Source organism: Saccoglossus kowalevskii, chromosome 13 (genome assembly GCF_978046115.1).
Source record: "Saccoglossus kowalevskii chromosome 13, keSacKowa6.1, whole genome shotgun sequence".
In the NCBI taxonomy this organism is placed as follows: Eukaryota; Metazoa; Hemichordata; class Enteropneusta; family Harrimaniidae; genus Saccoglossus; species Saccoglossus kowalevskii.
In genome coordinates this window covers 24,052,550-24,076,108 of record NC_140653.1, presented here as the reverse complement: position 1 = coordinate 24,076,108, position 23,559 = coordinate 24,052,550, and the positions used below count along the sequence as shown (strand labels likewise).

Below are 23,559 nucleotides of genomic sequence, written 5' to 3'. Positions count from 1 at the left end.
ATTCAGGTTTATGTGTAATTGATTCAGGCTTGTGTGTAATTGATTCAAGTATATGTGTAATTGATTCAGGTTTATGTGTAATTGATTCAAGTGTATGTGTAATTGATTCAGGTTTATGTGTAATTGATTCAAGTGTATGTGTAATTGATTCAGGTTTATGTGTAATTGATTCAGGTTTATGTGTAATTGATTCAGGCTTATGTGTAATTGATTCAAGTTTGTGTGTAATTGATTCAGGTTTATGTACAATTGATTCAAGTTTATGTGTAATTGATTCAAGTTCATGTGTAATTGATTCAAGTTCATGTGTAATTGATTCAAGTTCATGTGTAATTGATTCAGGTTTATGTGTAATTGATTCAGGTTTGTGTGTAATTGATTCAGGTTTATATGTAATTGATTCAGGTTTATGTGTAATTGATTCAGGTTTATGTGTAATTGATTCAAGTGTATGTGTAATTGATTCAGGTTTATGTGTAATTGATTCAGGTTTATGTACAATTGATTCAAGTTTATGTGTAATTGATTCAAGTTCATGTGTAATTGATTCAGGTTTATGTGTAATTGATTCAGGTTTATGTGTAATTGATTCAGGTTTATGTGTAATTGATTCAGGTTTATGTGTAATTGATTCAGGTTTATGTGTAATTGATTCAGGTTTATGTGTGATTGATTCAGGTTTATGTGTAATTGATTCAGGTTTATGTGTAATTGATTCAGGTTTATGTGTAATTGATTCAGGTTTATGTGTAATTGATTCAGGTTTGTGTGTAATTGATTCAGGTTTATGTGTAATTGATTCAGGTTTGTGTGTAATTGATTCAGGTTTATGTGTAATTGATTCAAGTTCATGTGTAATTGATTCAAGTTCATGTGTAATTGATTCAAGTTCATGTGTAATTGATTCAGGTTTATGTGTAATTGATTCAGGTTTGTGTGTAATTGATTCAGGTTTATATGTAATTGATTCAGGTTTATGTGTAATTGATTCAGGTTTATGTGTAATTGATTCAAGTGTATGTGTAATTGATTCAGGTTTATGTGTAATTGATTCAGGTTTATGTATAATTGATTCAGGTTTATGTACAATTGATTCAAGTTTATGTGTAATTGATTCAAGTTCATGTGTAATTGAATCAAGTTCATGTGTAATTGATTCAGGTTTATGTGTAATTGATTCAGGTTTGTGTGTAATTGATTCAGGTTTATGTGTAATTGATTCAGGTTTATGTGTAATTGATTCGGGTTTATGTGTAATTGATTCAGGTTTATGTGTAATTGATTCAGGTTTATGTGTAATTGATTCAGGTTTATGCGTAATTGATTCAGGTTTATGTGTAATTGATTCAAGTTTGTGCACATACTGCATAAATTCATTGCTGACATATCTCGGAGACATTCCTACAGTTTCACGAAAGGTTTGAATTTCAGTAAAAAAAACCATGCGATTGTTATTATTCTTTACAAAAATTATATATGTCTGTCTTTTTCTAAACGTTATACACAAACTTGTCTTATTAATGTTTATATTTAGTAATAAATATTTACTTGATTGTGTGATTTGTTTATTGTATTTTCTGATTAGTGTGCAAAGTGAAACGCATCATTTGTTATATATTTTGCTCATGAAGACATTTTAAACTGTGTCTCTGTTACAATCAGTTTTCGCTATTCATATTGTGTTTTGCGTGAAAGCACTTTTTAAAGTGTTGCGAAGATAAACACTTTTCAATACATGTTACTGGTGGAAACACTTTTAAAAAACTTTTTCCAGCATAAACACGTTTAACAGTGTTGTTAACATAAGCACTTTTCCGAAATGTTGCATACAAAGAGAGTTTCCATCACACACACTTTTCATAAGTATACAGATTATACTAGTAAACACCTAAATGTTTTTAAATTAGAGACAAGCTTTTAAACAGTAAAAGAATTTTGCTATGTTTAATTATAAAACACTTATGCACAAGTGATGTGATGTACAAAAATGTGTCATATTTTAAAACAGTTGGATTTACAGGGTGGCCTCACCAGTCTATAAGTACAAGTAGAAATCAAAACACACGACAAAGTACTGAGTGTCCCAATGGCGCTCTGTTGGTGAGTTTATAGTCCGAGTCCCGTCTGGCATTCTAAACTTTTTTCTCGAAAACTGTTCAATTCGAGGTATTTCTGAAAGCAAATGTGCACGCTTGGAGCAGATTTACTAACTATTTGGGCTGAATCGTGTAAACCGACACAAGATCGTGAGTGTAACATTTTATATGACCCCCCCCCCCAAAAAAAAAAAACCGTACCGATCGATTGTGGTGTATATTGTACTTCTTTGAATTTAAACAGAAGGGAACATTCTATCATATTTGTAATTCCCTCAGTTTCGTTGCCAGGTCATTGACCCCCCATCTGTTTACCCTACAGATTCATACTGGATTTGACTACCGTTGTTTAGACGGTCAGCTGACCAGACTATGCATGGCTCCGGACACGGTCACTCTGCCGATGAAACTGCGGCAGTACGGATACGCAACACACATGATCGGAAAATGGCATCTGGGACACGAAAGAAAAGAGTGTGTACCAACACATAAAGGATTCGATACATTTTTTGGTAAGTTCGAGATGACATAGTTTTGTCTTTTTACTATTTTCACGGGTACTAATACATTTTATTCCGTAATTTTAGTGGGGTTGATTTATATTTTATGTCGCATTTTAAACGTTGATCACCATGGCAACGCTATTTCGCTATATGTAAAATTAAACTGCAGGGCGACATCTGGTGAATTAATAGTCGTGGCTGTACAATCTGCTGTTATCAATTTTCAACAATTCTGACACAACTTGTTTTTTGAGAAATTAAATGTGACTTTTGACTTAAAATATAAACTCGTTAGACGAGCAAGTAAAATTTTCATAAGAAATAATAAAAAAAAAAAAGATAAAATATTTTGTTTTGTTCCTTTATACCCCTCCCTCAACTCTTATCCCTATGTAAATATATGTCCCTATGTAAACCAAAACTCGTTATCAACAGTTTATTTGGTGTTTAGATTACATACATTTACATCACTTGACTTTATGTAAATTTTAATCCTTGGTTACACAGCGTGAAAGACTTCTATTACTATTTATTTGTTTTTTTACGATGTAGATTTACAACTATCAACTTTATGCAAATTCTAATCCTTAATTTAACACCATGACTATCATTTCAAGTTATTTGGCAATCAGTTGTTGTTTGCCGATGTTGAAGAATGACACCGTGAACATGCATGAGATTGTAATAATATAAATGTATATTTATACTGTATGTAATGTATATATAGGTTAGACGATTATGCTTGATTTCGTAGTTTTTTTTTTTGTTTTTTGTTTTTTGAGAGTGTCAAAATATTCGGGTCACAAACATGCAATATACTAGACACAATTTCTAGATTGCACCAACTGTTATTCAAAATGGCCGATATGTTGGTTTATCACTATAAGGATTATAAATGTTCAATTTTCATGACTTAAAACAAGGTCGCTAACCTTCTATCGTTTTGCTCATTTCTGGTGATTTTTTTAGAAGAATATAACTTTTTTCAGCCAAAATGTTGGTGTAATATTTTGACTGAATTTATTTTTATTGTTTTTTTTATATATAATTCTCTTAATTATTTCGAGTAAAATACACATAGTTTTGGTGATCAACATTTTGGAAAAAAATAACGTGCGTTATAATTTGTGAAAAAAGATAGGAGTCGGCTGTTCAAATACTTAGTTAGTGCCAAGAAAGACTCATTACATAGTTTAGTCAAAATTAAACAAGAATAAACGCAGGCAGTGCATTTTTTTTACTAAATCGAGGATTTACAGATTAAATTTTGGTGTTTTTCAAATTACTGATGTATTTTAATCTAGGTTACCATGGCGCCGCAGAAAATTACTATACTCATACTGCACTAGGACGCCCCAGATGTCATGATTTGTGGAGGAATATGGAAAACGTAGCCGAAGATTACGATGGCCAGTACTCGACACTTTTTTACACAAAAGAAGCTCAAGATATCATCAAAAATCATGATAAAAAGAAAGTAAGTCAATGCAATCAATTATTATGTTTCGCACTTGCATTTACGTTGATTGTGCGATCTGCTCGATGTAACACTGAAAACTAACTGCGAATGCAACAATAGTTCCTGTACGTAAATCTCGCACGCATGCGCATTTGCGTGTTACGTCATTTCATGAAAACTACGCGTGATCCGTCGACGTCACGTTATGCGTAAGGTCGGCTTCATGTTTGCGAGATTGTGAGCTTTCGTTTCGTGACCACCAGCAGCAATAAAGAGGTGAAGTTGATAATGTTAATGACAAGGCTAATGATGACGCAATCATTCTTATGACATTTGGTTAAGGTATAGATGCAGGTTCGTGGGCACTTGAGAATGAATTTTCTTTTTTTTTGCTTTTTATCATCCAAACAGTCTTGGCTATAGACTGTTAAAATTTCACAGCATTATGAATAGTGGAACATACTCAAAAGACGATTTTAAAATATAGAAAACTGGTACAAACATTCTCTCTTTTGAATGCTTAGCAAGATTTAGCAAGGCTGTACATAAATAATCAAAAAGAAACATGGTGAAAAAAAGTAATGACGGGATCTCCATATTATGCACTATATTTAACTTTTTACAAAACGATAATAGGTTTAAATTTGGAACTGTTACAGCCATTTTAATTATGAGCATTAGCAAACTTCTTACTGAGTGAATGGTTATGCAAATTAGCCATTATCTCCACTTGTGTTTTTCAGTTTACCATGGAAGTTCAAATCTAAATAGCTCGCACAATTCTTGTTTATTTTGAGTGAAACTTTCACACAACGTTTATCAGTTGTTTATTAACAAATGGGCGTCCAGGCGTACATATAGCATGTTTTGTTTTCATATTACAAAGTTGTCAACCAGGATGTGTGCCGTATTGTCAATCCCGGTCAGTATTTCACACTTCGAATGTCATTGTCCGAGAATGCAAAGATTTAAAAACAAGCCCAGACGTCCTTTTGTTCGTAGAGACGTTGTCAAAATAGTGTGAAAATGTCAAGACAAACTGACAAAAACTGTGGGAGCTAATTAATTTTCAATCTCTCTGACTAACCAGAAAACAGGAACGGAGATAATGGCAGTTTTACGAAAGTGACGTTAATCGTCCACAAAAATGGCTATTGCATCACGACGACATGCCAAAATCCATCATACACCGACGCTTGCTGATGTTCAATCGTCAGATAAAAAAATAAAATAAAAATATTTACAATAATAGAGAAACGGACGTAAAATCGTCCGCACAGTCAAAACCTTGCGTGAAAACTGTCATGGCGTCGTGTTATCTTTTCCACTTAGGGAGGGGCACAATGGATTACGTAAAGCCGATGCGATATTCATACAGTTACACAAACATAGCGATCCCCAATGGGTGGGTTGAGTCTAAATTTACCTTTCCTCATACCTTTAAAAAATACTCTGTATGACGCAGTTTTTCACGATCTCCGGCCAGGTTGAAATGGGCCGTAATATTTTGCTACACAACGGCTATTCACAGTTTTTGTACTCAATCGCTCAAACACCGGTGAGAAAAAGTCGAAATGGAAGACAACTATTGTAAATCGAAACAGGTTTCATTCAACTACGAGCAGACGCGATGGGTCGATAAAAATTAAAACGAACCCTGACCTCTGGAAAACCTCATTCATAGAGTGCTATAGTACCAGAGGTCGCCGAGCACGACCGTACAACGTACTTTGCGACATCGCTACAGATGCATGCTAGCTGACAAGGGGGTTTCCGATTAAGGTAACCAAAATAGCATCGCAGAGTGCGTGATTTTTCCGCGGTGTTTAAAAACAGCATCTCGTTGCCGTTGTTTCTGTAATTTTCGGGGTAATTTTTTTTTTATTTTTAAGTAACCGAGCATTTCACGTTTGTGTATTTTGCCACTGAAAAGTTAGTTATCGATGACAGCACAGCAATGGTCTGAATGGTGTTTATCCACTACTACATCGCAATGCTATCAGCACGGTGATCATTACAGCGAAACGACAAATGTATAATTAGTCAGTTTTATAATGCCTTCGAAGAAAAAAATGCGTGAAAAAAAAAATATTGAACAGTACTCCACTGGAAGCTGCCAGGCTAGAAGTTGTCGACATGTTGCGAGATAAGGGTGAAAAAGTTTACTTATCATTTACAACTGTATGTTTTTGTATTCCGCTTGCATGCTGGAAGCGTCTACGTCTTGTCTTTTTTTTTTGTAGTTTGCAAGACTAGTTAGTAGCGCTTGAGGTAAGTTAAACAGGGCCGCGGACAGGAAGCTACACATCGCCGCACCGTAACTGAGGCCAGCAACTCGTTTGCATATAACATCAACAGTGACTTGTCAATCAAAGAGCAACGTAAACAAACTTTCGGAACTTTTAATCACATACGCGTGCCTCGATTCCCTATAATTTAAAATCCATTTTTGGGCATGTTCCTGCATTGACAATGCTCCGAAATTTCAACACTATCTAGCCAAGACTGTCTGGGTAAAAAAAGCAAAAAAAAAAAAAAATTCACTCCGAGTGCCCACGAACATGCATCTATACAAGAAGAGACACATTTGGAATGGTATAATTGAAGAGCACAAGAAACAAGGAGCCGGGACAAACATAAATCAGCAATAGGTGTTACAATAACTATCGTTCTTTTTCCAGTTTTTATTTTTAATAATGCATTTCTCGTCTCATTACTGTCAGTTTATAACGACCATCCCATTACGTGTAAAATAGATAGATGACCTTTGTTGTATATAAGGTGATTTTCACGCATCGCGCTTCAATTGTCGCGCGCAAATGTCCTAACTCAGTGCGCAGCGCAGACGTCTTAGCAAAATCGAGATTACAAAATTAATTTATTTATTTCGAAAATTTGTTGAATTGATTTTTTTCCTGTATTTTTCTCTGAACTTTAGCTCAACGCCTCGCCTCAGGTCTTTGAAAATTTCCTCAGATCCGCCGGAACCTTTTTTTTGTGTGCAAAAAATTAACTTACAGCGATCGAAACTAATATTATTATTATTAGTTTTTTGTGGGTGTTACATTTTATTTTATTTTATCATATACTTCCGTTACTAACTTAAATTTAGTCTGTTTTTGGTTGTTCTTTAAACTATTAGCCATTGTAATTTGATTAATTTTTATTTGTAAATTTCTTTTGTAACCTTTAACCTCCCCCAGTAGGTAGTTATGAGTTAATAAAAATAAACCTACAAATTAACACATTATAATTTTATTCCCAATACAGCCATTTTTTATGTACCTGTCGTACCAAGCTGTACACGGACCGCTGGAAGTGCCAAGTAACTACAGAATGCCATATTACACTTCCGGTGTGGATGAGAGTCGTCAAATATACGCTGCCATGGCAACGTGTATGGACGAAGGGATTGGTAATATTACTGAGACATTAAAGGCTTCGGGAATGTTGAATAACACGATATTGGTGTTTTCGTCAGGTAAATAAATCGAATTATTTACAAAATACAATTCGTATGACGTAATTGCATATACAAGTATGTAACGTACATATGTTAAAGCCGGAGGGTCGTCACTTGCGCACGCGCGGGAATTGAGTTCGAAGCGACGACACACGCTAAAAATACAATGTAAACAATGACACGTTATGGCCATCTGACGCATGTGCAGGTGACGACTCCCCCGCTTTAAATCTAATTAATCGAGATTTTTATGCTACCTGGAGAGGAGAATTTTTGTTTTCATTGGGACGTTACCGCATAAGTTGTGAGGTTTTCGTCAACGATTTTCAACACAATTTAATTTTACCCGTTTTCTGCTTCAGACAATGGAGCCCAGTTCCACACTGGCGGTAGAAATTGGCCGCTGCGCGGCGGCAAGGGGACAATGTGGGAAGGTGGCGTCCGAGTGTTAGCGTTTGTAAACAGTCCACTCTTGAAAAAATCGAGGACCGTGAATCACGAGATGATTCATACTTCCGACTGGTTTCCGACATTTGTTCGTCTGGCAGGCGGGACAGTAGACGACGTAGAACTTGATGGTGTAGACCAATGGGATACGATAAGGTATGACGACCAACCGTTTGCTTTTATATATCTCCTTGTTTGTAACGTTTACAAATCCATATGTAAATTTAATTTACTGTATATTTGTCTCTATTTATGTTTTATTTGACGCTATGAACCGCGGGACTACTCGCATAGCAAAGATATACGTGAAGGGACGCCCAAATGTGTTACTTCAGTTCGCCCTGAAAATTTGCTAAATACGAGCCTCACCAAAGACAAAAATCCTTGAACATTGGTCCGATTGCAAAAATCTAAAAAAACAAACAATACGCTTATTCTGACCACATTCTGGATATGGTACCAATTTCACCCAAAACTGACTTTTCGTCCTGAAAATGGCGTTATTTTAACCCTATAACGCATTTTATACTAAAAATAACGCGGTTATATTACAGCACCGGGGCTCCCACAAAACGACAAGAATTACTTATACAGATCAGCGGTAGACGTGGGGCTCTTGAAGATATTGGCAAAGACCCGTGGATCACGAATGATTATTTTGATATAACTCGGGCAGCATCGATTATTGTAGGCAGATGGAAACTGGTTACTGGACAATATAGTGAGTATTAGATATGCAGCATATGATGTGTACTGGCGGTCAGCGCGATAAGTGGCGGTGGTCAAAATGTGAATACGGTATGCGGTGTCGCGTGTGGTGATGTGCAGTGACGAATGAACTACTGTAAAGGGGGTAATTATTCACTGGGTTTTAATTTAGCTTATTTCGCTGACTGGAAAAATGCGCTAAATTAAAACACAGTGAATATGTAAAATTTAGCATAGAACACATTATCTAAATGATAAAACCGTGAATTTAAAACCCACTGAATATGCCTGAAATGGTAAATCAGTGAAATTTAAACCCAGTGAAAATTAGTCATTTTACAGTATCATGTTCAATGGCGCATAGCCCTAATATTATGGACAGATGATCACCCCGATCAACAGAGCACTATACGTAGGGCTAAATGGCGCACTGCGGTATGTATTAGCGCGCTTTGCTACTGTGTTATAGCGCACTGCGGCGTGTTTTGGTGATATGCTGCACAGTCACTTGGGGGCTGAAAATGAATAAATACTATTTTTGTTAAAACGTCATCCGCTATACTCCGCTATTGTATTGTGCCATTGGACAATAGCTACGTGACTGTATATAATAAAACAGTGAACATTGTCATGCGGTTTATGGTCAATTTTCGCGATAATTAAAGGGCGGTAGTCGTCCCGCCACGCATGTGCGAGATATATGGGTCTCATATAAACAAAGATGGCGACTTTGGCTTTGCGCAGATCAACGAGTACAAACTGAGAAATAACTAAGCTTTAATTAGGTATTTTTTTAGGTGATTGGAAGGTATCTAAAGATTTACCGGCTGTAATTAGTGCAAGTCGCGCCCAGGTTAAACCTAATACTTGGATTTCCATTAGAAGAGCGCATTGGAATGTGGGAAAATCAATGTTTATCAACACACATGTCGCACATGCGCGGCGCGACGACTACCGCCCTTTAATGGCATGCTTCTACCTGAATGAATGAGTGAATATATACTGCGTCCACACTGCAAAATAGTCACAACTATACACATTACAGAAATAAAATTGATCCGACAGCCAATTTTACAATAGTGGATAGGTCAAAAGAGTACAAATTTGCTACAGATACAGGAATGGTTATGTGTATTTGTAAATAAATAATTATGCAAAATTGTTATTCATATACGGATGTAAGATTTGTCGTATTTGTATTACGTATTATGGCCTTATTGTGAGAGTATCATTTCGGTATGACATGACAAACTTCACTTATCTCATCCTCAGGGTCACCTAAAACCTGGGTACCGCCTCCGGAGCTTAACTACCCAGAAGATCATATCATGCCGCCAAGTACAGAGATCCTGGGAAAGATGGTGTGGCTATTCGACCTGGAAGAAGATCAGAATGAAAAAAATGATTTATCTAGTTGTCGACCTGAAATTGTTATCAAACTATTGAAACGACTTAGAGATTATTATTCACATTCTGTCTTCTGTGGATCATCGAGTTACAGTCCTAATTGTGCCCAGCGTGGTAATCAATGGGGACCATATGACCTTTGACCGTTATGTTGCTTGGCGACTAATGATCTGTTTTATCTTGTGTAATTACCAGATTCTAACGTTCTCCACAAAGATGAACCTGGCGAGTTATTTGGCGGTATTTAAACGTCCAAAAGATTTCCATAGTAATATTCCAATAAAAAAAACTACGTGGATATTTTTTTTTTTTACCTGACACACTCTGCCATACTCGTTCTGGAAAAGTTTTAAGGATATTATATTGTCTCGTTTGTGTAGAGGAAGTAGTTATAGTGATTAGGAATATCTAGAGGACCACAAAAGAAATTCCGACTGGGTAAAAAAATGGAGTTTTTCGCAAATGCATTTCAGCATTTTCACCCACGTGACTTGTGACATCATCGGAACGCGAGCCGTTCTCCAATGGAAGTCGCCGTACTAATTCAAGCGATGCTAATTTATGCACATGTGCATCACGTGAACGTGTCAGGTATTGGGAAAACATTTGCGTATTTCGCCCACGCTAAGCAGTCTTGTTGATCTTTAGCAAGAATGTGTCCTACTGGGCGCATATCACTAATTGAATTTCCATAGGCGACAATGTTAACATATGACGAGATTGCTATATGAAAATGATGAACAAAGTTGAAAACATTGCTCAAATCAACATGCCAGTAATCAACCACATGAAATAAACTAACATGTTGGCCAGCTCAAACTCTTACAAATCTCAGGTAAACAAGAAACACCTACTGTATTTGGATTGCACCTAGAGAAATCACTGGAAAAACACCAAGATTAGAACATCCAAATACACACAGAATAAACCCACAGGTACACAGCCGCTAAGTAGTAGATAACAAAAGGCCACATGTTGGTCTCACCTTTGACCCAGGTGATTACGCCTTCAAACAGAAAGCACCTGAGAAAAAAAAATATTTAAAAAATTTCATTGGTTCCTGCAAAGCATTTAAATTGGGCTACGAGCAGCCATTGGTTGATTAGTGGCATGAGACCTACTCATATATCTATGTATCTATGTGTGTATTATGTAAATTAATAAAATAATTTTTTTGTAATATTGTGTTCAGGAATTATCTGTCGCAAGGTCAAATACAAGTTACTATAAGTCTAACAAATCCTTGGTAACATGTCGTGGTGATATTATAAATGATACAAAGATGGAGGACAGCACTGTTTTAGGGAAAACAGGTTGAAACGCTTATAAATCGCCATTACCAGAATGTCACATGACGTCATACATGTAGTTTTATATTATCACTAGATAATGAATGTAAACGTATATTCGTAAGTAAATTCAGTTCAACTAAAAATCCCCCAAATTAACAAAATTGGTTTAATCCGTATGATGGTGATAACAAATAATGACCCCCTCCCCCACAGTATTGGGTTCTTCTCGTCCACTATTGTTTATGTGACAGGGCTATAGCGGGTACGGCAGAAGGATTGGGACGCTAAGTTTAGGTAGGGTGATACAGAGACACTGTAGGAAACTAGATTTAAGCGTGTTAGAATAACTGTATCTTGAAAAAATAAATATATGACATGGTATAATACAGTGAGGCATCTCACTTCTAAGTATTTTTAGTAAAATATTCTCATCAATCTTGAGCGAAAGGTTTCGGAAAAAAATGACGAAGCTAGCCGGTTTTCGGAAAGGGTATTCGACAATAGAGAATAGTTTACATAAATGAATTAATCTTAGCACTACAAACTCCGTGTCAAAAGCGGTACTGCTGTCACCAGATTTAGTAGAGATACTTTGTTGTTTGCAGACGATGTCGTTTCATTTTCAGATTTTGTGATTATTTAACAACGATTGTTAAATAGTTTGAGTTATTGTGATTTGTGGAAGTTGACTTTCAAATGACTAGTATTCAAGACTAAAGTTGTTGTTTTAAAAACGGGGTTGTTTTTCAAGTGCAGAAAAATGGGTTTATAAGGGAGAAACAGTTGAGATAGTTTCATATTACAAGTATCTCGGAGTGTTATTTTCCCGTCGGTTAAATTGGCCCTGTGCTACTAAATTGCTTGCCCAACAAAGTAAAAAGTCGTTAATGTGTCTAATCAAACGCACAAGGCAATTTGGCCCGCTAACTTATGACCATTTCTTCAAAATATTTGACACAATGATTCTGCCGATATTAACATATGGGTCTGAAATTTGCGGTCACCATCGTTATGAATCAATAGAAAGAGTACAATATCTTGCTTGTAGAATATTTTTAGGTGTCTCCCAAAATGCTTCAAACTGTGTAGTACTCGGAAATTGTGGGCGTTACAAAATTTACATAATAACAGCTAAGTGATGTGTCAAGTATTGGGCTAAATTATTACGCATGCCAAGAACAAGGTACCCTTGTAATGTCACTTTATGTTGTACCACTTAGAGATGTCTCAGTCTAGAACTAGACCAAATTGAGTCACTTAGGTTAAACAACTATTATTATCGTGCAATATGCAAGAGGTCTGGGGTGCATAGGACTTCTCAAATATTGATTTATTTATTAAGATCTTCGCTTGTAGATTGAAATATCGTTTGTATTTGGATTGGCATGGTGATATTTCAACTATGGATAAACTAGTTTGTTGGATACAAACCGACAGGGAAAAGTGGTATTGGAAGTGACAGTGTCTGCCCTTTATGCCATTATTCTAAAATTGAAGACGAATATCATTAACTATTAATTTATTCATTTTTTGAGGTCATTAGGGGAAAATACATTCCAAGATACTATTTTACATTGCCTTCATATAATAAGTTTGTGGAATTGATGAAGACGTCTGACAGTAACATGATACTACAATCCATGGCAGCTTATTTGTATCATTCCTTAAAACTAAGACATGAAATAGACCATTTTCCGTTCACTGCGAGAATCACGCGTTATGCGTGAAATCGAACGTAAAAACAGCATTGACACGCTGATCGCCGCAAACCAACCGATCTGACGCATACCGCGCGTGGAACTATGGGAAAAGTGGTCGGAACTATTTCCACTTTGTGTCAACACAGGTGGCGCTATTCGGTTGGTTTGCGGCGATCTGCGTGTCATTGCAATATTGAGAAAAATTAGACCTTTGACCTCCCAATTTACATGCATTTTAATGTTAATAAAATAAGATATTCTGATGAGTGTTGTGTGTTATTTTAATTGATCAACTCATTAAAGATTAAATCTTGCTAAAAATCGGGGGAGGATGTGTTCAAAACAAGAAAAATACTTTTATATAGTTCCGCGGCAGAAACGCTGAGAAAAATGGTAGCGGATGGATATTTAGCCTTCAGAGGCTAGTTATGCGTCATAAAACATTGGCTGGTTCCCGCCTCAAGTGTCATGGCGTACCAAGCCACAAGAGGCCGGTAACTAGTAACGGTTCTGGCATTCTGATTGGTACATCACGTTCTCGTTGCTTGTTCCATTTCTCTTAGTTACCTGACGTCAGCGCTTACGCTCGTGGCCGTTCAGAGGTTTCCTTTTGCTTTCGAAAGTTGGGCGAATAAAAAGAATTGTTTCTTTTGTTATAAATTTGCACAGAACATATCAAATCTGTAAATCTAAGCAGGCAGTATGTATGAGCATGGCTTTATTGTAGCATTACAGACACGTTTACGCAAAACGGAACTTGGAATGTTTTCAAATTACGTCACCCAGTCGTGTTCCTTCCGGCCGGAAAACCGGCCCAAATGGAACAATATGGCGATTACTAGTTACCTGCGTCCTACCTGCGTCCTACCTGATTGGTACATCACTTTCTCGTTGCTTGTTCCATTTCTCTTAGTTACCTGACGTCAGCGCTTACGCTCGTGGCCGTTCAGAGGTTTCCTTTTGCTTTTGAAAGTTGGGCGAATAAAAAGAATTGTTTCTTTTGTTATAAATTTGCACAGAACATATCAAATCTGTAAATCTAAGCAGGCAGTATGTATGAGCATGGCTTTATTGTAGCATTACAGACACGTTTACGCAAAACGGAACTTGGAATGTTTTCAAATTACGTCACCCAGTCGTGTTCCTTCCGGCCGGAAAACCGGCCCAAATGGAACAATATGGCGATTACTAGTTACCTGCGTCCTACCTGCCATTCGCAAAGGACGCCGGGAACCAGCGTACATAAGACATTGGCTGGTTCCCGCCTCAAGTGTCATGGCGTACCAAGCCACAAGAGGCCGGTAACTAGTAACGGTTCCGGCATTCTGATTGGTACATCACTTTCTCGTTGCTTGTTCCATTTCCCTTAGTTACCTGACGTCAGCGCTTACGCTCGTGGCCGTTCAGGGGTTTCCTTTTGCTTTCGAAAGTTGGGCGAATAAAAAGAATTGTTTCTTTTGTTATAAATTAGCACAGAACATATCAAATCTGTAAATCTAAGCAGGCAGTATGTATGAGCATGGCTTTATTGTAGCATTACAGACACGTTTACGCAAAACGGAACTTGGAATGTTTTCAAATTACGTCACCCAGTCGCGTTCCTTCCGGCCTGAAAACCGGCCCAAATGGAACAATATGGCGATTACTAGTTACCTGCGTCCTACCTGCCATTCGCAAAGGACGCCGGGAACCAGCGAAACATAAGACACAGGTCTGGGCTGAATAGCGCCACCTGTGTTGACACAATGTAAAAACAGGACAAACAAAGGTCATAGCGTCGTAGTCGCGTCAAACATCGCGTGGGATTCGACAAACGCGAAAGTATTTCGGGGACATTTCCATGCTTAATAATGTGCTGTCCACATTTGATGATAGGCAATTTCGATTAAGTAAGGGTATTCGGAAGCAATATTCCTCTGTCGAAGATCGGCCGGTCAATGTAAGCTGCGAAATAAAGAAATTCTAGTTCAAAATCAAATCGTTCGATTTTTGCGGCAGACGTTCGACGCGCGTCTTTCATGCATCTCGCGAGATCTCGCAATTGTACGGAAAATCACCTATTTACATTACAGCATTTTTTATTTATTTCTTTTGTTTATTCAATCTGTATTTTTGAGCCACGGGCCTTGCCTACAATATTTTTTATTTCACGGTAATCGCACTAAGCGGTTTTCAAAATGTTTGGTGCAAACTTTATTTCTGACATAAATTAAGGTCGTCTCATAGTAGATGCAATCGTCTCATATCACTTTCAGTACGTATCGTTGGAACGATCAAGTGATTACCATAATTCCCATAATATATGTTTAGATTGTCTAGTGTAAACATGCAAGTTGTTGTTCCTAAATAATACTGCAACGTCGTGTGAAACAAATGTGTGTCCATAATGCCATTATCGTAACACGTTGATGACCACGGTACAGGAGCCACGTCTATCAGACACAGAATTGCTCAATTTTAGTGACCCCGTGCTGACTGTCACGACGAAGTGGCAAGGGGATAAAACTATCGGCATAGGACGCAAACAAAACTGTACACTTACACTCCAAACACTGACCTTCGTTCCACTCGTTTGCGTAGGTTCTATAAATATCAAAAATGGTGACTCACTATAATTTGTTCAAATGACAAATATATGCGTTACAGCTTTTACGGAATATACGTGACGATGGTTGTAATTATGATGAAATCATGCAACGGAAAGTATGTTTAGAATATACAGTGTGTATACAAGTCACTTTTATTTTGGGTCCACCTTTTATGTGAAACCTACTCTCATGTGAAACGAATTCAACGGGTCTTGGAGGCTTACTTTCAATAGATCGTAACGAAAATGAGGTATCGTACAGCTTCGGCAAGTCAAGGTCTGTTTCATTAAACCAAACTGTTATCACTGATATCCGCCTGCACGGTGTTGCTGCGTTCGGACATTCCTCCCTTCACTGATAGTCGAGTGATTCACCTTGAAAATTCAAGATGACTATTCCGGTGATAGGGAAAATGTGTGTTATACGGTTATTCGAAGTTCATATGCCAAATACGATTATTCATATAGTATGCAAGAATTAGAAATGATTTCAAAATGAGTGTGTGACTCGAAGAATGAATGACGTCATACATATTTGATGCTGGTCAACTTTAATGAAGTATAGGTATCTTCATGCCATTCGATTTTTTTGCGGCAGACGTTTGCTCCGCGCTTTTCACGTTATACGTGAGATCTCGCACTGAACGGAAACTTATCTACCGATGGTGTAGTTGGATACGCATCGGGAGCAAAGCCAGGCAATGTGGGACAAGGAAAGTGAATAATTCAAAGAAATGCATGAAAAGAAATTTATCGGATCTTTTTTATATATATTTGATAACAAATAATCTTTTATTTTGAACGGATGTACTTTATGACCTGAAATAAATCTCCGTCAAACTTGGCCTTAATCATGATTTACAGTGACGGGAAATGTTTAAAGCGCGGTGGTCGTCGCGCAGCGCGTGTTCGAATTTCATGTAAATACACCAGGGGGGATTGGCACGAGAGGGCGCCATCCGATCTGAATGGAACGTTTCGACGTCAGTCGTCCGTAGCCCATCGTCAAAGCAACAATGTCCCGTTTACGAACAGATGAAATAATTTCAGCAATTTCTTTACAGAATAATCCTCAACAAAACTTAGAAACATTTCATAGACAACTACAGGCTCCAAAATTATTGTCTATTGCAAAACAATTCAACCGACAACCAGTTTGACGCCACAATTTCTTGCTGGAGCCCGAGTTCTAGGCGTGATTTTATTGCGTTCAAAACTGTTCCATTTCAAACTGCGCATGCACTCATTATAATATAATGTAGTACAAAAGATAGTACAAGGAGACAACTTTCGTACAGTGCGTACAGTGACTTGGTGTAACGGTCAAGGTCCGGAGCCTCCATCTCACCTTTATTCCAATAACCCGGATGTGACATTACGTCATTAATACAACGTAAATAATACATAGGAGTATCGACATATAAGTATAATATTGGTAGATACTTGGACATTACATCCCTCCTAACCTAGATAGAAAGTGTCACAAATAAAGTGTTAACTGTTACACATGCGCAAATATCAAACTTTATATAAACTAGTTTCAAACTTTAAACTCGATAGAAATGTAAGCAAAATCATGAAACGAAAAGGTTTGACTGACAGAAGTTGCGTCTTTGTTATTGTCAATGAAGAGTGTCACTTTATGATAGTTGAGCGTTCAATTGTTCTGAGATAACAAATAAACATCATGAGTTCATTAACATCAAATATAAGAGTTCATTACCATTGAATGTAAGAGTTCAATAACATCGAATATAAGAGTTCATTAACATCGAATATAAGAGTTCATTAACCTTCAGTAAACAAATGTTTACGTTTGTGTCTAAAACAATAACTGGTTAAATTTTAGGTGAGAGGTTACCAGTACGTCACCTCTAAGGTAAATCCTCAGCATTTACCTGCCTTACTACACCGAACATAATCTTTTAAATATGAAGGTGGTTGACGTTGGCGTTGCGGATGATCACGACGTGGAACATTCGCAGGTTGACTTGCAGAGCTTGGCGGAGTTGAATCTAACAAAGTGGACTCTTCAGTTTCGTCTTGTTCTGCTTCGCCTGTCTTGCCGTCATGTTCACCCTTCAACACTTTGAGACGAGATGAGTTTCTGGTTATTTTATGATCACCTTTCATCGCGGTTATCATGGAACCATTTGTATCTGTAACTCTATATGGATGTGTGATGTATGGGGTTGTATCTTTTCTGATGTACCCATCCCGTTTTATCAGCACAGTATCACCCACTTGAATTTGCTTCTTGTTAGTATTCTCGCGATTGTCCGCATTTAATTTCATACGTGTTTTTTGTTCCTTATCGCGTTGACGTAGCTCGCTGTCAGCATGGCTAGGTGTGCTGATTTCCGGTAAACGTACTCGCATTGGTTTTTTCAGCAATAATGATGCGGGTGGTACACTGGTTGTCGTGTGTGGTGTGGCTCTGTAGTTACGTAAGAATCTGTATAACTGTTGTTTCCACGCCTTGCCTTCAATATGTGCTATGCGATATATTTTCTTCATGGTGCGCATAAATCGCTCGACCTCACCGTTTGCACGGGGCCATCTTGGTGTTATTTTGCGATGCTTGAAACCAAGATCTTTTGCAAATGCTGCAAATTCAATGCTGGAGAATGGTGGGCCGTTGTCAGAGCGAACTATTCTGGGTATTCCAAACAGCGCAAATATGCTATCTAGTTTTGGAATAACGAATCTAGAAGCGGTTGAACTTATTACCTCTACTACGGGGTAACGGCTGTAGTCATCAGTTACCACTAGGATATGTCCACCATTTGGTAAATCACTGAAATCAACGCTGACCTCCTCCCATGGACCCTTAGGTAGCACCGACATTTTTAGTGGTTCGCGTCCACCTTCCACGGTGTTCAGTTGACATGGAGTACATGACTCAACAGTTTCTTTCACCATATTATCGATTCCAGGGAACCAAACTTTCTCTCTTAAGAGCTGTTTTGTTTTAACGATGCCTTGATGGCCCTCATGTGCAATATTGATGATTGCTTGTTGTAGAGCTTCAGGTATTACGATTCGGCTATTGCGAAGTAGTAGGTCGCTGGATGAATGTACTGTCAGCTCATTTTTCACAGCATACAGACATTTCAGTGTGTTTTTCTCCTTTGTATTAGTAGACTGTGAAATAACTTCATCCCACTTGCCAGTTTGTAAGGCTTGCATGCACAGTAACAAAGGTGTATCAGTCTTTGTCGCTGCTTGGATGTCTTCAATCTGTACTGTTTTAGGCGTAGCATGCTGTATGATGGAATTTATGTGTTCTTCAGCCATTTTCTCTTCCCTGCTGGTTGGTTTGACAGAAGATAGTGGATGTCGAGACATGTAGTCTGCTGGATTAAGTTTTCCAGGTCGGTATGACACTTTAAAATCATACTGCTGAAGTTTGAGAATCCATCGTTCTATGCGTGCTGGAGGTTTTGCAGTTGGACTGTTGAAAAGCGGTACTAAGGGCATATGATCGGACATCACCTCAAACTTGTGTCCGTATAGGTATAAGTGGTAGTGAAGCACTCCCCATGTCACCGCCAGGGCTTCTCGTTCAACTTGTGAATATCGTTGCTCAACAGGTGTTAGAGATCGACTGGCTAGTGATATAACAGCAACACTGCCAGTACTATCACGCTGTGTAAGAATAGCACCCAGGCCAACTGGACTTGCATCTACAAGTACTTCTGTCTGTCTGACTGGATCAAAGTAGGCCATTTTACAGTTGACTGAGATCTTGTCTTTGATTTGTTGCAGTGCTTGTTCTTGGCGCTTTCCCCATTTCCAGGTCACGTTATTTTTCGTAAGTTCACGAAGTGGTTCAGTAATGGTTGCCAAATTTGGAATGAACCGACTGCAGTAATTCGCCATGCCAAGTAGACTCTTTATTTCTGCTACATTTTGTGGTCTTTTTGCTTCATTTAGCGCTGCAACTTACTTGGGGTCTGGTGAAACTCCACCCTTACTGAATACATGCCCATAAAATTCGACTGTGCCCTTGCTGAATCTGCACTTCTGCTGATTTAGTGTAATTTCACGATCACGGAGTCGTTTGAGACATGCTTCTAGGTTGGCATCATGACATTGCTGATCACGACCATATATTAGTATGTCGTCACTTATGTTAAGTACTCCCTTCAAGCCTTGCAGTGCAGATCTAATCATATTCTGAAATACTTCGGCTGCTGAGCACACACCAAAATTAAGACGTTTATATCTGTATAAACCGTTGTGTGTTGAGAATACGGTTAGATGACGAGACTCTGGAGCTAACTCTATCTGATGGTACCCAGAGTTCAAATCAAGTTTTGAGAACACAGTTGCTCCATTTAAGTCAGCAATTATGTCATCAAGCGTTGGTGTGACATGGCGTTCACGCAATATTGCCTTATTTGCTGATCGCATGTCAACACAGATCCGAATCTCACCTGGTTTTTTCGGCTTTTCTACCACGGTTATAGGTGACACCCATGATGTTGGCTCATCTCCAACCCGTTCAATAATATCTAAGTTCAACAGTCTCTGTAGCTCTTCTTCTGTCTTTGCACGAACATGAAACGGTACCCTACGATGTGGCTGTACAACAGGCTTTACAGTTTTGTCTTCATGAAGTACACACTGGACTCCTTTCAGTTTGCCAATGCCGTTGAATCTGTCACTATACTTTGTAACTATTTGGTCAGTAAGTGATTTGCCTGGTGTAATCTGATATGCAATATACACTATACTCAGCTTGGATGCAGTAGTATATCCTAGTAATGTGTCTCCATTTTTCTTGGTTACAAGAAATTCTGCTACAGTGTTATGGTCCTTGTATTGCAATTTAGCATGAAAAGTACCAACTATATTTAACGGTTCACTGCTACAATATGCGTATACATTACTGGTGCTTTGCATGTGCAACTTTGGTTGGTTTTTCAGGTGTTTGTAGGTTTCCAGACTCATTAAATTCACAGTAGAACCAGTATCAATCAATGAAGTAACTGGTGTCTGTTCTATGTATAATGTTATTCTGGGCTGACTGTTCGAATATTGTGTCACAGTAAAGCAGTAGTCATTGTCGGAGCTACATGTGTGATCCCATTGATGAACAGCTTTGACGTTTTCTGCTTTTTCAGACTGCTTTAATTTACCCTTTGAACGACAGCATTTCGCATAGTGATTAAGTTTACCACATGAATTACAAGACTTGCCTTTTGCTGGGCATACGGTATCGTGTGGATAGCTTCCACCACAATTATAGCATTTAGAAGATTGTTTAGTCGACTGTTTATCTTGCCGAGACTTGCCGTTGCGCTGTGGACGGTGTCGTTGTTGGCGATGTTTTCTGATTGTATTCACTGAAGTTGCACTCGCACTGGGGACGTTTCTTCCCTCCATTCCAGTCGCTTGAACTTCAGACACTTCGAATGAACGAGCAGAACTTAATAAATTATCGAGCGTAGTTTCCTCCCTGAGCGCACGACGTCTGAGCCGGGCTGAGGTGCAACCACGTATTATTTGAGACTTGACCTCTTGAGATTTATCGGTGAAATCACAAGTGTTCGCCAAACGTTGTAAACGAGTGTGAAATGCATCGATTGACTCACCACTGTTCTGCATGGTATCTCTGAATACAAATCTTTCATATTCAATGTTTCGTTTTGGTGAGAAATATTCTGTTAACTTGGTTTTGGCAGTTTTAAAATCGCTTCCGGTTTCTGATAGCGTGTCAAAAACATCGTCTACTTCTTCACCCGCCCAGTGTAGTAACAGCGCGCGCTGGCGCTTGTCGTCTGTGATGTTGAAAGCAACAAATGCATTTTCCACCCTGTTCAGGTACTTCTTCCATCTTGTACTTGTTGTTGTTGGATCGGAGTGAACTGGGAACATCGGTAGTGATGGTAAACTCTCCATCCTCGTCGCCAATATAATGTAGTACAAAAGATAGTACAAGGAGACAACTTTCGTACAGTGCGTACAGTGACTTGGTGTAACGGTCAAGGTCCGGAGCCTCCATCTCACCTTTATTCCAATAACCCGGATGTGACATTACGTCATTAATACAACGTAAATAATACATAGGAGTATCGACATATAAGTATAATATTGGTAGATACTTGGACATTACAACACACTGTGGTTTCTCGAAATGCATACTAATTAGGTAACTTGTCACTGATAAAAGTCACCGAAAACATTTTGAGCAATTTTGAGCAATAGTACTAGAGTGAAATTTAAACGTGCCTCTGCATTCTCCATGAATTTCGTAACTTGCTATGATCATGGTAAAGAGAAAACCTATGCTTACTTTCAACAGTGAGCTGGAGTCTGATCGAAAACGTGTCTCAAAAAATACCTTTACATCATTTTTCCGATTATTTTTTCAGCTCGTAACGATAGAATCAGTCAATTTAGAACTAACATGTATGCTATCGGAAAGCATTTTGGCACAATATTACTGAAAAAACGAGTTTTTCATTGCTCATGAATATTAATTTATACAAATGAGACGATTATTTCAACCAGTCGTGTCATGTAACTCCCCCCCTGAAATACACAATGTATTTTACACGCGTTGTGTACGTCGCTATGAGTCCCATATCGAACAGGACGCGGCACGAAGACTGGCACTGAACGGAAACTTATCTACTGATGGTGTAGTTGGATACGCATCGGGAGCAAAGCCAGGCAATGTGGGACAAGGAAAGTGAATCATTCAAAGAAATGCATGAAAAGAAATTTATCGGATCTTTTTTTTTCATATATTTGATAACAAATAATCTTTTATTTTGAACAGATGTACTTTATGACCTGAAATAAATCTCCGTCAAACTTGGCCTTAATCATGATTTACAGTGACGGGAAATGTTTAAAGCGCGGTGGTCGTCGCACAGCGCGTGTTCGAATTTCATGTAAATACACAGTGTATTTTACACGCGTTGTATACGTTGCTATGAGTCCCATATCGAACAGGACGCGACACGACGACTGGCACCCTTTAATGATTGCTGATCAATTTTGGGAAAGTTACATGTAGTTTAACTATGTTTAAAAACGACTATTAGAGCGAAACTAAATCCAAATCCCCAAATCACAACATGCAACTTATATTACTGTAAAACCATTTATTTTCATTATTTGTGTGTTTTGGGCAATTTATCTGGATTTACGTTTACGAACTTGGTAGGAAAACAATGAATTATATTTACATGTTCACGTAGTTTAGCGAATTTTACTTACCAGCGAAAATAGCGAAATTAAAAACCAGGAAATAATGTTTACAGTATTCGCTGTCGGATTAAATTATATTTAACCTACTGTCGATTAAACAATAAAACCACTATAATGGAAATTATATCACGATTGTTAATAGTAGTCGTAGTTCATAGACTCGTCTAAAATTTCAAAAGCGCCATCACTGTTTATTTACATGCCGTTAAAACGAGGCTACTTCGTTTTGGTGATTGGCATCCTGCAAGCAGGAGTGCGCGGAACCGATGATATTCATGAATCACAAATCAACGGTGAATTAACGAATCAACAATTTACGAAATGTGGATCACTGATACTGTAATGTGTATTATTAAAGGACAATGGTCGTCGCGCCGCGTTCTGTTCGATATGGGACTCACAACGACGTACGGTACAGAACGCATGTAACATATATTGTTTATTTACATGAAATTCAACTTGAACTGCACGAAGACCACCGCCCTTTAAAATGTAAGTGTCGTTTGTGTAAAACAGAAATACACAACCGCCATTTTTAATATATTTTTATATTAATTATTCTTTTAACAGTGATTTAAATCATATATCAAGCCTTGCGCTCTAATCCTAATTCTCCCCAATTATTGTCTAATCCTACTAATCCTAACTCTCCCCAATTATTGTCTAATCCTAC

At 37.9% G+C, this 23,559-nt stretch overlaps 1 protein-coding gene across 1 annotated transcript in view; it reads left to right on the top strand.

Annotated features, from left to right (window-relative positions):
* Positions 1-23,559, top strand: part of LOC100371615 (uncharacterized) — a 50,168-nt gene that overhangs the window by 10,078 nt on the left and 16,531 nt on the right. The window contains exons 2-9 of the mRNA XM_085507102.1: positions 2,419-2,608; positions 3,904-4,076; positions 7,329-7,539; positions 7,884-8,124; positions 8,523-8,689; positions 9,949-10,158; positions 17,512-17,518; positions 20,307-20,373. Coding sequence (XP_085363228.1) covers positions 2,419-2,608; positions 3,904-4,076; positions 7,329-7,539; positions 7,884-8,124; positions 8,523-8,689; positions 9,949-10,158; positions 17,512-17,518; positions 20,307-20,373 — 1,266 coding nt within the window. The remainder of the gene's footprint in view (positions 1-2,418; positions 2,609-3,903; positions 4,077-7,328; positions 7,540-7,883; positions 8,125-8,522; positions 8,690-9,948; positions 10,159-17,511; positions 17,519-20,306; positions 20,374-23,559) is intronic.